The following is a 14,895-nucleotide window of genomic DNA, read 5'->3' on the forward strand; positions in this document are numbered from 1 at the left end:
GTTTTATATGAAATAAAAAAAAATATTGTGTGTATGTTTTAATTACCAAGAGACAGCATTTCTTAACCATATGCGTCTCCAAAATGTGTGTTTTTTTGTTGTTTCCATTTTCAACCGCACCATATTTTTGTTTTATAAATGATTTTATCATCAAACAAAAAAAAACGGTACAATGTATATAAAATATGTACCTACATGAATATTTTAAAACAAACAGTTAAAGACTAAATACAAATGTTTTGAATAAAAAAAAAAAAGTTGAATACAACTAAACTGCATTTCAGCAATGATTATTTTGTTTTTGACTAGAGGGAGCCCACTAGTAGAACTCGTACCTCATTTACAGACTCATTGGCTTGGATTTGTTTGTGAATAATAGAAGATAGATACAATAAATAAATAAAAACACTAACTTGAGAATGCCTAACAGCGTTCAACTATAAACATGCTTCCGCTGGATGTTTTTTTTTTTTATATATAAAATAAAAATACCTGGTTTATAAACTGAATGAAATAAGTCACTCCTCTTGTGTTATTTGTCTGCGGTAAATACAGACTATGGAAATTTACACAGCCTGATTAATCAGTGAGTGAATGATCAGTCGTGACTGGTTTCAGACATCACAGACATTGATCACTGTAACGACACATCATTACAGATCAGTGATTGATTACTCAGCGACTCATTTCCATTTTGATCACAGATCAATGCTGGAGCTAATTGCAGCCAGTAGTTTCATTGCTAAAAAAACAAAAAAAAACACACACATATTAGCAGACATACACGACAAAAACTAAAATCTAAACAAATTAATTATTTCAAATCAAAGCAAAATATGCTTGTTCATTTTATGCTTACGATATTTCTTCTTACCAGGCAGTATATAGGTTTGAGAATCCCACTTAATAATTTATTATAACATGTGTTGTGTTATGTTAAGTGTAAGTTTAGTTTGATATAAGGAATTCTGTAAGTGTAGGTTTTTTTTTCTTCATTTTCTTCTTTTAAGAAATGTTTCCCAGTCAGATCGGTCTGCTTAAATTCCCCATTTCCATTTATTTTGCAAGCCCAGTTAACGCAGTGTAAATAGAGCAAACAGGTGGCGTTAGGGAACAATGAATCAATCAATTCCTGGTTTCTGTGCAGTATCGGTATAGTCTGAAGAAGAAGAAAAAACACTCATCCTTATCTATAAGACTCCATTATGTGTTTTTGGTCTGGCTTGAATAATAATGTCCCAATCGTAACATTACGTTTCACCCTCAAAGAGTGTTTTTAATTCAGATTTTTATTTTTTTTTTAACAATTTGATTATTCGTTTAATTTGTTTCAGACAACAAAAACAAAGTGTGTGTGTGTGTGTGTCGCAAACTTCAGTAACAATCGAAATATATAGACCCGCAGTAACGCAGTTGTTTTTGTCGAGTTGTTTTGCACAGATAAGGACGTCATTCCGCTGCTAGTCTGTAGGGGGCGCCCTACAACGGCCCTGTACAGTGTACTGTATATATAAAAACACCCTTTGGAAAAATGTAGTTTTTTTTGACACATGGGTGGTGGTGGTGCATACAGGTTGGAGAGGTAAGACTTGTGCTTGTTTTATGGAATGATTAAGGACGATTTTGAGAGAGTGTATTTATCAATTTGCATTTGGGATCATTTCAGAACCGGAACTGTGATTAGCTTTGTTACTCCAATTTTGTTACAGCAATTTGTTTGTCTGGTGTTCCCTTTATGCTTTGAATGGACAAGAGTACAGTAATTGCAACGCTGCGGTTGAATGGGCCCCTGAGGACATTTCGGCAGGGGGGGCAGGAGGAGGTGATGGAGTCCAGTTTTTCCCAGTTTAGACCAGTTTCTTTTTATTCCCAGAAAACAACAGAATCTCATTTATTCCACTCCGTTATTACGGAATATAATAGAAGGGTCCAAACGTGTTTCAAAATTTGCCATTCGTCATTACGGTAGTAAACATTATTAACCTGTACGTGTTTTTAGTGAAAAGTTACAAGTATATATTCTTGATAGATGACATTAGAATGATTGCATGCAGCACATTCAGTTATCTTGGGCAGGGTTCAATGTTAATTGTTGTTATAAAAGTTGCCCCGACTGGCCTTCGGCGTCCTGCCGCGATAGGCCGACTATAAAACCTTCCCCCTCCCCTCACGCTTTTGTCTTTTCCCAGATAAAGTGATCGCTGATCCTTCATCGCGACGCCGGTCAACGAGGCGACAGCAAGCGACTCCCTCTCCGCCCCCCCCACCCCCCTCCTCCGTCTCTCTCACTTCTCCAGCTCCGGACCGCTTTCTGCCTTGCCTGCCTACCTCCAATTGCGCAACCATGGCGCCGACGCTGGCCGGGGCCTTCGCCCGCCGCTGGTGGATGGCGGTGACTGCTATCATTGAGAATCTCTTCTTTTCTGCTGTGCTTCTGGGATGGGGGTCGCTTCTCATTATGCTCAAGTCCGAGGGATTCTACTCGTACCTTTGCAGCGATGATGAAGGTGAGTCGCTTAACGCCGCAGCTTGTATTCATTGTAGGGGGAACAGCAGTTATTCTTCTTAATGAATAAGCACGGTACAACTGTATTGTGCATGCCAGGCCAATAGCTGGCGATGTCACTTTGAAAGCAAACATTATGCTTAAGCACATCAACAGCTTTTCCTTGCCGGTCTTATCCCCAAATAACTTTTGCACATCCCTGGTAAACCGACATATGGCTCTCAAAGAGGGTTTCGCGCTTTCGGTAACGCTGACCAGTTTTCACCGAGGAACATTTGGGAGAGCATCACACGCGCAAGATGAGTTTGAAGTGATGGAATTGGAAGTGTTAGTGGAAGACAAACAAGCATATTAATGAGTTCCAGAAAATAAATCTATCACTCTGATCATTTGGTGTAGCGAGTAAGTGCATAAAAGACCTGTTTAGTTTGATTTAGCTCATCTCGACTGCTCGTCCTGTGAAACATTGTGTTTTAAAAAAAAAAGTAAGGTAAGGAAAACAGAACAAATGCTCTGAAAGAGTCCAGCGTCAATTGTCACAGTGCGCTGAAATGGCCCAATACAGAAACATGGAAATGCCAAACGTACACAGGTTTTGTTATAGGTGATATGGCATGACTCCTTCTTGTGACTGGTTCCGAGTCAGCCCTTAGATCATTCAGAAGCTGCAAAACTGCACTGCAAAAATAAATAATGATAATTTTGGTGTCTGGTACTAATGGTATGACCATTCTCACTGTTATTTTTCTTTTCTAAAAAAAAAAAAAAAAAAAAATGTTATTATTAATTATTTGTATTTATTTATTTATTTGCTTTAAAAGGGAAATGGCGAATTCCCAGTCATACGTAAAATAACGTGGACAGGATGTAGTTGGTGACCAAAGTGAACTATTGGCTGGTCAGAGTTTGTTTGATTCTGTTATCTGTCTTCAGAGTCTTTACAAAAATGGATGTCCTTTCATCTCACAGTAATAAAACCCGAACTGTGGTACGGGTCTTTTTTCCAACCGAGCCAGTGAGTCACTGACGACGGTAAACATTTGGCCTTCGCACCTGTACAAGTAACTTCCGGAAGTGATGATACAAAACGTCTTATCTCGCAGCCTATGATGTAAGAAGGAGATGATCGCAGCACCAGCTCAGCTCTTTTTTCAGGCATGTGACAGACGAAAGCGCCAGCAGCACTTTATTAGCGGCCATACGGAAGTTTAAAGTCTGCTGATAAAGGGCAAGGAGGGAACAACAGGCTGATAGCAAAAGTGATGAGCAGTGGGATTTACAGAGGCTGACAGTAAAAAAAACAAAACAGAGAAATCAATAATCATGGAGAGATATGACATGCTTTCGAGATAGTCGGCTTAAATAAAAATAAAAACTCCTATTTTTTTTTAAGAGCGGTGGTTCTCAAATGGGGGTATACGTGAAGGCACTCCAGGGGGTACGTGAGATTTTAAAATAGATTTAGAAAGTACAGTAAGTGTAAATTTCAGAAAAAATATAAGTTCATATAATTAATTTTATATTCAGTCGGCTATTCTAGTTCAGTGTCCTAAAAATCAGCATCTCTCCAATACGACAATGGTTGAATCCAACTTGTCATATGCCACCAAAACTCTGAACACGTTTTTTTTTAGAATCAGTTCATTTATTTTTGAGAACAAAGCTTGACTATAATCCATAAGGAGAATACTTTATTTTTTGATTTATGTGCACAAATGTTTATAATTATTTTATTTTTTTGGCTTTTTATTTCTAAATAGTTCAAGAGAGACCACGTAAATACAAATAGAGTTAACAATTTTAATAAATAAAACAATAATTTTAATTTAAAAAAACAACAACAACAAAAAGTGTGCTCTGTCAGCACACTTTGTTGTTGTTGTTTTTTTTTTCAACCAGAAAGGCTTTGCGCTGGTTTGGGGGTACTTGGCTGAAAAAATATTTCACAGGGGGTACGTCACTGAAAAAGGCTTGAGAAACACAGTTTTAGAGTTTTAGACTTTTTTTTATGCTACATATTCCAACCTTTTTAAATGCAATTATTGTGTTAAACATGAAATACAAAATTCATGTTGGAGGTTCAAGTATATTGCTCAAGGACACTTCAACATGGTCGCAAGGGCCGGGGGATCGAACTCACAACCTCTAAATGTATGCAATCTCAACCATTTAAATTCTAAAGCAACGACGGAACAGCATGAATTCATTCTATTTTAATCTCTGGATAAAACTCTACAAGTGTCAATTAAAAGACTTGCTCCAAAGCGCTTGTCGGCAAACTCCAAAAAACGGTCTCTTCCAGAAAACTAGAAATGATCCACGAGAAGAAGTAATCGTACTTACGTTTTCAGGCAACTTCTCCAGCTACAATATGTCCCTGGGGACGACGCAGGCGCCCGACGAGTACGTCGACTACTACGACGGCGCCGAGGAGGCCGCGGTGGCCCTCGGGGACGGGGTGGAGATGAAGCCGCTGGTGCCGGCCAGCGGGCTCCTGAGGATGAACGGCTGGCTCATCTGTAAAGAGCAGGATGAGATGTTGAACCTGGCCTTCACGGTGGGCTCCTTCCTTCTTTCCGCTATCACGCTGCCGCTGGGAATCGTCATGGACAAATATGGACCTCGCAAACTGCGATTGTTGGGAAGGTCAGCGCCGAAAGACGGTCTTTGACGACAACTCCTCCGCGGCAGAAGATCTAAACTCATGTTTTGTTGTCATTTCAGCACATGTTTTGGCTTGTCTTGTCTGCTAATTGCTTATGGAGCCTACCAGCCAAACGGTAAGGCGCTAACGGTGCATCCGTGTTTGGTCGGTGACATGTTTGGCTGTCGAGCGGTCCAATGAACTGTTTCGCCCGCTCCATTTACAGAACTCTCAGTCCTGATCTTTATCGCCCTGACTTTCAATGGCTTTGGTGGCATGTGCATGACCTTCACCTCGCTCACGGTAAGCGTGTGAATGGACCTTTTTTTGCTACGCAGTCTGTACACATTAGCAACTGTTGGAAACTTCTCATCCATTATGTCTACGGTACGAGAAGTGCGCAAGCAAGCAAAAACAGTCAAATTTCGTAACTAATTAATCACACAATTTTCCGTAATTCATTGCGATTAATCGCAATTAATCACATAAATTAATTTTTTTTCTACTTCAGTTTTCAACTTTTTCTTCAAAGCTAATGTAAAATTAACAAATCGAAAGTATATTTAAAATCAAAAGACTGTTCTAATAGCATAAAATACTTCTCCTGTAAAATACAATTGTTAAAAAAAAAAATCAAAATGGACTCCGTTTCACAGGCCATCTTTTTTCTCATAGAAACAATTCTCAGAACTTCTCGCTTGATGAAATTGAAATCAATCTCCAGAGTTGACGCTTTAATTTAATTAAATGTAATAATAAAAAACGAATTCTTCTCCATATCGATGTATAACCATAAGATCATACGGTGGCGTATACGTTGCCATTCATTGCAGAATTAAAACCCCTTCAAACCCGTAGATGGTCCCAGTGGACATGACATAGTCGCGCGTCTAAAACCAATAAAACGCATTATTTGGATGATGTCAACACTTCTGGCTCATGATTGGATCTTAAGCAACCAATCACAATCACAAGTTGATTTGCATGATGTTCATGTTAAAAATGTTGCATATAAGCTTGGCAAGTTTACAAACACGTTACAGCCATGTTATCCCGGCGTCCACTGTAACAACTAAAAACACAACCCCCAAAGAAAATTTCCATGTTTTTCTTAAAAAAAGTCAAATCAGCAGCAAAAAAAAGAAAAAAAGAAAAGACATTTTGCTCAGCAGAAAAAAATCGAAAACTCAAAAAATTGTGCACATATTTGCTTTGGAGTTTGCATTCAAGTTCATGCTGAGCCAAACTCTATGAGATATGATACTACAATAATAATATAATAATAAATGATAGACATACAAAATGTTTAAGAAAATAATTTACACCCCAGTAGAACATCATTTACCACTCGCGTAAGACAAAGTAACAAACAGAAAAACCAATTACGCACCACTCGCAGTCATTCTTTTTCGTTGTCGTCAGCGTTGCCTATTCCTGGAATTAAACGTGGCTCGGACCCAAAGAGAAACGACAACATTTGATGCTCTTTACGATTTAGCGTTCGCAACAGCATTCTTTTCTCTTTTTTTCTCCCCCACCTCCGCTAACGTTTGAGCCTGCAAAGGGAGGCCCGCAGTCCAGAAGTGTACCATGGCGATGCTGTCCACTGCAAAACGGGTTCTAACGTCAATCTGCCCACACTGTAAAACGTCAGCAATATTGCCGTGCCGCGCAGACCTTCTATCTATGCTGCACATCGCGGCCCCCTTTCGCTCTTTTCTCATTTACAATCACGATAATATGCGGACACAAGAAAACCTTTTGTTAATGATTACAAGACTCCACCTGGGGACAGATAGAAGGATATCATCCGGCCTTTTTAAGGTGTTGGGCAAACGGCCAAGTAGCGACCCGCTGGCTCACCGCCATGGAGGCGCCCCTCCACTTTCTCTCCTTTCCCATCTCTTATGTAATTCAATGTGCTTGTTGTTGTTCAGTGTCTCGAAACAGAAGCGCTTGTTAATTCTCTTTCGTTTAGGAATGTTTGCCACCCACGTTCTTCGCTTTTCTGAGATGTTGGACTTAACGATCCCGGTCATAAATGAACCTTGTGTCATTTTTTTTTTGTTTTCTTTGTGAAAAAAATACTTTTTAGCTGTAGGAAATAAAATGGTCGCGTTGGCTCAATGGCGCTTACCGCGCCCCAAACTGTCTTGCCTCTTCCACCAGTTGCCCAACATGTTCGGGGACCTGCGTTCCACCTTCATCGCCCTGATGATTGGCTCCTACGCCTCCTCTGCCGTCACCTTCCCTGGCGTCAAGGTCAAAGAACAAAAAAAAAAAAGTCATCTTATTCACTCACCTTCAGTCAACACGATCGTCAGCGTGTTTCTGTCATTTTTCTTGCGCAGGTGATCTACGACTTTGGCGTACCGTTCATTACTATTCTAGTGGTGTGGGCAGCCTGTGCCGGACTCGTCTTCCTGAACTGCTTCTTCAACTGGCCCCTGGAACCCTTCCCTGGACCAGAGGACATGGACTACACGTTAGTATAGCGCAGACACAACAAAAATGTCAAAGGTCACCATTTCCCCCGTTTTCTCTCCATTCCTTCCCAGTGTTAAGATCAAGTTCAGCTGGCTGGGCTTCGACCACAAAATCACAGGCAAACAGTTTTACCGCCAAGTGACCACGGTGGGCCGTCGTCTCAGCGTGGGCAACAGCCTGGTGCAGAAAGATCTGCCCACCAAGGAGGGCAAGCTCTGCCTCTCCACCATGGACCTGGAGTTGGACGGGAAGCCCCGAGAAGAGTGTAGGCAGATGCGGTCCTTCGCCGCTCGCCCCTTATCGGTCGTCGCTTCGTAACTGGAATCCTAAAACAGTTGGGGTCAAAAGAACCCAAAGTGGGTCAAGAATTTTTTCCATCCATCCATCCATTTTCTGTACCGCTTGTCCTCACAAGGGTCGCGGGGGTTGCTGGAGCCTATCCCAGCTGGCTTCGGGCAGTAGGCGGGGTTACACCCTGAACTGGTTGCCAGCCAATCGCAGGGCACACAGAGACGAACAACCATACTCACAATCGCACCTATGGACAATTTGGAGTGTCCAATTCACCTGCCATGCATGTTTTTGGAATGCGGGAGGAAACCGGAGTACCCGGAGAAAACCCACGCAAGCACGGGGAGAACATGCAAACTCCACCCAGGAAGGCCGAAGCCCGGACTTGATCTCAAGAATTTTTTGAGTTATTCAATTAATAACCAGCAAAGCCACCCAATTATGGTTAATTCAGTGACTTATTCATTTGACCCAACTTTTTGGGTTAATTGAATGACGGCTCAATCATTAGTTGACCCGCTCCAGCGCCCCCGCGACCCTTGCGAGGAATAAGCGGTTCCGAAAATGGATGGATAGATGGAATGAATTAATCGACCCAAGTGTTTTAAGTTATTCAACCCCGCAAAAAGTTGGGTCAAATTACATTAATAACCCACAAAGCAACCCAGCATATGGTTTGTTTTGTGACCCAACGTTTTGGGTTAATTGTATAATTCGGTTGAATTGAGTCAAAAATGAACTAACACAAATTTTTGAGTTATTTAATCCTAAAAGTTTGGGTCAAATTAAATTGTTAACCCACAAAGCAACCCATTGTCGGGGGTTGTTTTAGAGGGTATTTGAGCTAATGTTTTGGGTTCCAATTGAATTTGGACAAAATGAACCGACCCAACTTTTTATGTTATTTAACCCAAAAAAGTTGAGTAATTAACTCAAGAACTTAGGTCAAATAAAATTAATAACCCACAAATAACTTTTTTTTCAAGGCTCTATTTGTTTGACCCAACTTTTTGGGTTAATTGAATGACGGCTCAAGAATTAATTGACCCGCTCCAGCACCCCCGCGACACCCTTGCGAGGAATAAGCGGTTCCGAAAATGGATGGATAGATGCAATGAATTAATCGACCCAAGTGTTTTGAGTTATTCAACCCCGCAAAAAGTTGGGTCAAATTACATTAATAACCCACAAAGCAACCCAGCATATGGTTTGTTTTGTGACCCAACGTTTTGGGTTAATTGTATAACTCGGTTGAATTGAGTCAAAAATGAACTAACACAAATTTGTGAGTTATTTAATCCTAAAAGTTTGGGTCAAATTAAATTGTTAACCCACAAAGCAACCCATTGTCGGGGGTTGTTTTAGAGGGTATTTGAGCTAATGTTTTGGGTTCCAATTGAATTTGGACAAAATGAACCGACCCAACTTTTTATGTTATTTAACCCAAAAAAGTTGAGTAATTAACCCTTAGGTCAAATCAAATTAATAACCCCACAAATAACTTTTTTTTCAGGCTCTATTTGTTTGACCCAACTTTTTTGGCTAAACTAAATAACCCAAAAAGTAGCCTTGGTCCCTTTTTTGGCACAATTTGGGTTCTTTTTGACCCCATCTGTTTTTAGAGTGTAATTGCGCCATCATCTCGTCCTGTTCTGCAGCCCAGTCATTCCTGAAGACCATCACCACGCCCATCTTCCTGCTCAGCCTGGTGACCATGTCGGTCACTCAGCTGCGCCTCTTGTTCTACATGGGGGCCATGAACAGCGTCCTCGAGGTGCTCAGCGATGGCGACCTCAGCACAGGTTAGCGTTTGTGTCGAATCCGCAGGAGCTGAGAATCGCGTTCAAGCAGGAGTTTAAACAGTACATTGCCACATTTCCCCTCTTCTTCCTAATAAAATGCTCAATTATTATTTTTTTTGAAACAATGTTAATCATCTCATAGTTAAAGTTGTGGGAATAATTGTTGTTCCCAATCTTTGGTTTTCAGTGGAAAGAATGGAAGTTGGTAAGATTTGAGATTATGCAGTCACTTTTCTTTCAATAACCTAGCATTTATTTCACATTTTTCAGCTTAGCACATAGATGGCAGCAATCACCTTCTGGTTGTTGTTCTTTCAATAGGTTGGCCTTTATTTAACGTTTGGCAGCTTAACACGAACCGCAAGAGTCTGTTTCAGGTCTACCGTCGCTAACATTCTGCTTTTTCTTCATAGTTTTCTATTGATTGACCTCGACTGTCCTTCAGACGTCCTTCAGCTTTAGCTTGAAACTTCTATTAATCATTGCTCGTAATTAGCAGCTGAATTTGACCTCTCAAGTGCACATCACATGAGCACTTTTGCCCTTTTATGCAGCGCTTCATAAATTTCCCTTTTGGTTTTCTGTATTGAGTTTTGTGTTCTTCGATAGACTACTTCCTGCTAAATACTAATAATTAACTAGAACCATAACATTCCTGAGCTCATTCTGAAAACGTTCTAAACGCTTTTGCCATCTAATGCCAGTATTTCTTGCTTCTAATATTTGTGTTTTTCACTCGCATGGCCCGGGTCGTCGCAGTGAGTTTGTACTCGTCCATCTTCGGCGTACTTCAGCTGCTTTGCCTCATGACCACGCCTGTGATTGGTCAGATTATGGACTGGAAGTTAAAGGACAGCGACGACGGAGAGGGATCAAAGGATGTGTCCAGCAAGTGAGTTTCATTTAGGATTCCCTTTATTCACGCATACGTGCTCGGAAATGGCAATATTGAAATGCCATAAAAAGAAAAATAACCAGGATATCATTAGCAGGGATGAACCGAAGAAAAAGCGACGAGACAAAAAGACCCAGAAGGTGACCAACGCCCTGCGCGCATTTGTGCTCACCAATGTCCTTTTGGTGGGCTTCGGGATCACTTCCCTGATACCCAACCTGCCCCTTCAGGTGAGCAGTTGTGTTTTGTTTTAAATAGTTTTGACTTTCTCTTGATTCTTATGTTAACGTCAATCCAGTGTGGAATGACATCATTCATTATTATATTATATTATATATCGCTCCCGGCTGTTTTACTGGATTTTGCAGGGCCCACAGAATATTGTGGTCTATTGATATAAAACATGGAACCTGCCAAAAGAAATATTAGAGGGGAAAAAAAGCATATTTCTATCTGTTTCCATTTTGCAGCAATTAGCATTAGAATATAACTCAGTTTCATCATTATTCACAAATCTGTTGAAAACACTGGGGGGGGGGGGTGAGCCTTTTTGCAACATGGCCCTGGTTGAGCTCTTATACTCTGCTGCCACCTGCTGGTCGTTTTTGTCATAACTACCATAGCTTTAAGCCACCTCTTCAGGTCAGAGGCTGCATCCAAAGCCTTCTGTATGCTCTAGCATTAAAAAAACAACAACATAAAAACCGTTTTTTGGGACCATGGTAATATTTAGCTTTTGGAAGCAACCGAGTTAATTGCTGTTTCCATTTTGCAGCAATTAGCATTAGAATATAACTCAGTTTCATCATTATTCACAAATCTGTTGAAAACACTGGGGGGGGGAAAGCCTTTTTGCAACATGGCCCTGGTTGAGCTCTTATACTCTACTGCCACCTGCTGGCCGTTTTTGTCATAACTACCATAGTAAGCTTTTCTCTTCAGGTCAGAGGCTGCATCAACGCCTTCTGTATGCTCTAGCATTAAAAAACAACATAAAAAAACGTTTTTTGGGACCATGGTAATATTTAGCTTTTGGAAGTTAATTGCTGCCCACATTCTGACAGAGTGCCGATATTTGTTCAAACATCTACATTCTCCTATCTTCATATTTTCAAATGACCCATACCCACGAAGCGCTATCCCTCTTGTTTCAGATTGCGTCGTTTATCTTGCACACTGTGGTGAGAGGTTTCATTCACTCGGCCGTCGGTGGCCTTTACGCCGCTGTGTAAGTTTTCATGCAATTAACGATCTTCTCGCTAAATCATCTTTCAAACTATGCACTAAACGCACCGGTTTGCCCTTGTGCCAGGTACCCCTCGTCGCAGTTCGGCAGCCTCACGGGCATGCAGTCGCTCGTTAGCGCCGTCTTTGCTCTGCTGCAGCAGCCCCTCTTTTTGGCAATGATGGGACCGCTGGAGGGAGACCCATTCTGGGTACGTTTAATTACGCACAACGCGCACAAATACAAAACATTCTGTCCGCTGATGCAGACGTCGCCCCCTGCAGGTCAACATTGGCCTGCTCGCCCTCAGCATGCTGGGCTTCCTGCTGCCGCTCTACCTGGTTTGCTACAGACAGCTGCTGCACAAAGAGAGGCACGAGAAGGAGAACAACGCCAAGATCTACATCAAAATCAACGGCGCCGACATGCCAGAGGCCTTTGTTTAATCCCAGATGGAAAAGAATGATGAGAAACGATATCCGGGTGGCGCCACGCGGGCCACAGCGCGCAAAACTTGACAAATCCTGTTTAGCGATACCATTTGTTTACGACTAATGTATATGAAGCAAGCAAGCACGCCGTCGCCCTCTTATTTAAACTCTGTGCTGTGCGAGTCTACCACGCAACTGTGAAAAGGATAAACCAAGCGGAAGAGGAAAGACTGTGAAAGGAAAGTTCCCGTTCCCGCAATCCTCAACAGTATTCCACATTTGAACAGCTTTTTTTTTGTCCTATGAAACTGCTTACATCATCGAATGCTCAAATTTCTTTAACAACCTAATGGGTGACTATGAGAACGTTGTTACAAAGGAAAAAAAAGTCAGCATATTACAAGAAAAAAATATGACATTTTGTGGTTGCAGTCTTATGGGGGGAAAAAAAGTTGTAATATTACGAGAACTTCAGCCCTTTGAGACTCGTGTGTGATTAAGGGCTATATAATTAAACTTGACAGAATTACACACTCAGAAATCGTTTTCAATAAACATTAAATTATATTTATCACATTTTGACATTGAATTGTTACAATTAAAACACCTGACATTTTTTCTCGTGATATTTTGACTTCATTCGATGATTTGTGGCCTGAATGCTCCTTTGTAAATCATTTCACAATTTTGTTTGTTCTGTAAGACTGAACTCATTTTAATACCACCTTGTGTTTCCATTGGTCATTTTTTTTGACTGTAGTCTACCCTTCCACACATTTAAGTGGCTGACATTGTTTTCAAGTAGGTACAATGCTAAAGATGTACGTCAGCAAACTGCATAATTGCCATTGCTACAAGCAACGCAGCCATTTGAATATTTATTTTGTGTCATACTTCTTTTTTCTTTTTTTTTAAGCCTTCCAGATGTGTCTTTTGAGTCGTAATAAAGATACAATTGCTTTCTTTGTGAACAACATGAGCAAACACATTTATTCTGCTCAGGTTAAAAATGAATATTTAGATATCTAATACAATTCAATAGATTCAGCACTAAACAATTTCTAACCAATGAGACCTTTACAAGTGTGTGAATGTTCTCATTTCTGCTCTTCCTTATCATTTCCTTCCATTGAGATGTTGCCCCACCTGGATCTCAACTCACATTCATCTTGTTTTCCTCTGAATTTACATCATTTGCATTTGACTCCTACTCTTGTTTGGCATTGTATAGTTGGTGTAGAATCGCTAACGTGTTTGTTATTTTATGTAAGACGTTTCAACAAGAAGCGAATCAATCAAAAAAGCTCATTATGTCAAAACCATCCGGCTCAATGCACTGTTTATTACACGAACACGCAATAATATGCAAATTCTCTGAGAACATAAGAAATGAGTCGCAGCAGTTGCAAGAATACGTCATTTTGCGTTAATCCACAGTGACGCCTGCTGGTTAAAGTCCGTTATTACAACGTTTTCTACTGTTTCTCATTGTAAATCTTTATGTTCAAGCGCAATAGTAATAAAGTAAGCGATTATTATTATTATTATTATTATTATTATGTACTTTCAAGAAGTCAAAAGCCCAAAAACCAGTCTAACGTCATGCATATCCAACAGCTGTTCTATCTAAAAATGAAACAAACACTGGAAATGTTGGTGGTGTGACTTTTTTCCTGCTCTTGACGACAATGTTTGTATTTGTGAGGCCCACGCAAGTTTGGAATGCCCCCCCCCCCCCCCCCCCCCCATCATTTATCTTCATTGGACTTGCACATTCACACTAAAACATCCCAGACTTGGAATGTGAAAAAAAGAAAGACGGAAAGCGAGGTCCTGTAGAATGCAGCGGTGGGTCCATCCCGAGCCGAAGTCATGGAAACACAAGATACACAGTGTGAACGTGACCCACTGCATGTTTGGCGCTACCGTAATTACCGTAACACGCCGAACTTGTGTTGTGAGAAGCAAAAACACGACCTTTTTTCAAGCTGAGAGCTGCTTCTTGGATCCTGATTAAATAAATGTTTACAACTTTCATACACACATGCTCAATTTAACATGATTTATTATATTGTTGTTATTAATAGTTAATTATATTCATTAGTTATTTTGTATACAATAATTAGGAAACAAATGTCAACACAACACTTTTTCTATGATTCTCTGCCAGTGCTCACATTTTGTTTCGTCTGTTCTTTTGTTCTTTTGTAATGTTCAGTTTTGTTTGTCACTTTAGTTATTTTTTGCAATAAAGACTATTAGACTAGTTTTCCAACGTCTTGTTGCTGCTTTGGGGTCCAACTAATCACAAACTATGACAACGTCTCCAGCATTCCTAGGAAATCACAATGCTTTAGATATTAGGTGTATTACAAGTCAACACTTTACCAATATATATAACTGTCAATATTGTACTTCCCTCTATCCATCTATAATATATAAATGCTAAAATAAAAATGGTGTATTTTTTCCAAATTAAAATATTAAATAGTGTGCACGACTCTTTTCAAGGCTCATGAATTTTTCAGAAACAGTACACTCGTATTATTATGTCAAATCCATGTTTAAATTTCTGACATAATTAAGAGGGGGCAGATGAGAGAACAGACCATTA

At 40.3% G+C, this 14,895-nt stretch overlaps 1 protein-coding gene and 1 long non-coding RNA gene across 8 annotated transcripts in view; one reads left to right on the forward strand and one right to left on the reverse strand.

Annotated features, from left to right (window-relative positions):
* Nucleotides 1-14,895, reverse strand: part of LOC147161139 (uncharacterized) — a 30,058-nt gene that overhangs the window by 14,465 nt on the left and 698 nt on the right. The window contains exons 2-5 of one of the 3 annotated variants that reach the window (XR_015097350.1): nt 7,770-7,963; nt 7,524-7,610; nt 7,288-7,401; nt 4,850-5,023 (exon numbers count right to left, since the gene is read on the reverse strand). This is a non-coding gene — a long non-coding RNA (uncharacterized LOC147161139). Of the gene's footprint in view, nt 1-4,849; nt 5,024-7,287; nt 7,402-7,523; nt 7,611-7,769; nt 13,992-14,895 lie in introns of those variants that run through there. The other 2 variants (XR_015097351.1, XR_015097349.1) reach the window with 2 other exon arrangements.
* Nucleotides 2,229-13,255, forward strand: slc43a2b (solute carrier family 43 member 2b). 5 transcript variants are annotated; one of them, XM_086097849.1, is made up of 14 exons: nt 2,230-2,502; nt 4,856-5,152; nt 5,231-5,286; nt 5,377-5,453; nt 7,320-7,412; nt 7,502-7,635; nt 7,709-7,902; nt 9,587-9,730; nt 9,918-9,935; nt 10,490-10,622; nt 10,720-10,855; nt 11,780-11,853; nt 11,938-12,061; nt 12,135-13,255. In XM_086097849.1, exons 1-14 carry the CDS (start codon nt 2,345-2,347, stop codon nt 12,294-12,296), a joined length of 1,800 nt encoding a protein of 599 aa, XP_085953975.1. In that variant the 5' UTR covers nt 2,230-2,344; the 3' UTR covers nt 12,297-13,255. The 5 variants fall into 5 exon arrangements, with proteins under 5 accessions (XP_085953977.1, XP_085953975.1, XP_085953974.1 ...); XM_086097848.1 differs by having other exon boundaries at nt 2,232-2,507; nt 4,858-5,152; XM_086097853.1 differs by having other exon boundaries at nt 2,319-2,507; nt 4,858-5,152; nt 10,723-10,855.

This window comes from Leptonotus elevatus, chromosome 16 (assembly GCF_054856555.1).
Source record: "Leptonotus elevatus isolate MCC_2025b chromosome 16, RoL_Lele_1.0, whole genome shotgun sequence".
NCBI lineage: Eukaryota > Metazoa > Chordata > Actinopteri > Syngnathiformes > Syngnathidae > Leptonotus > Leptonotus elevatus.

Bases quoted from the DNA above. Each gene is read 5' to 3' on its own strand.
- slc43a2b (XM_086097848.1), top strand. From the start codon at position 2,345: ATGGCGCCGACGCTGGCCGGGGCCTTCGCCCGCCGCTGGTGGATGGCG. The intron at 5,153-5,230 runs GTCAGCGCCGAA...TTGTCATTTCAG, and splicing joins AAACTGCGATTGTTGGGAAG to CACATGTTTTGGCTTGTCTT. The intron at 12,062-12,134 runs GTACGTTTAATT...CGCCCCCTGCAG, and splicing joins TGGAGGGAGACCCATTCTGG to GTCAACATTGGCCTGCTCGC.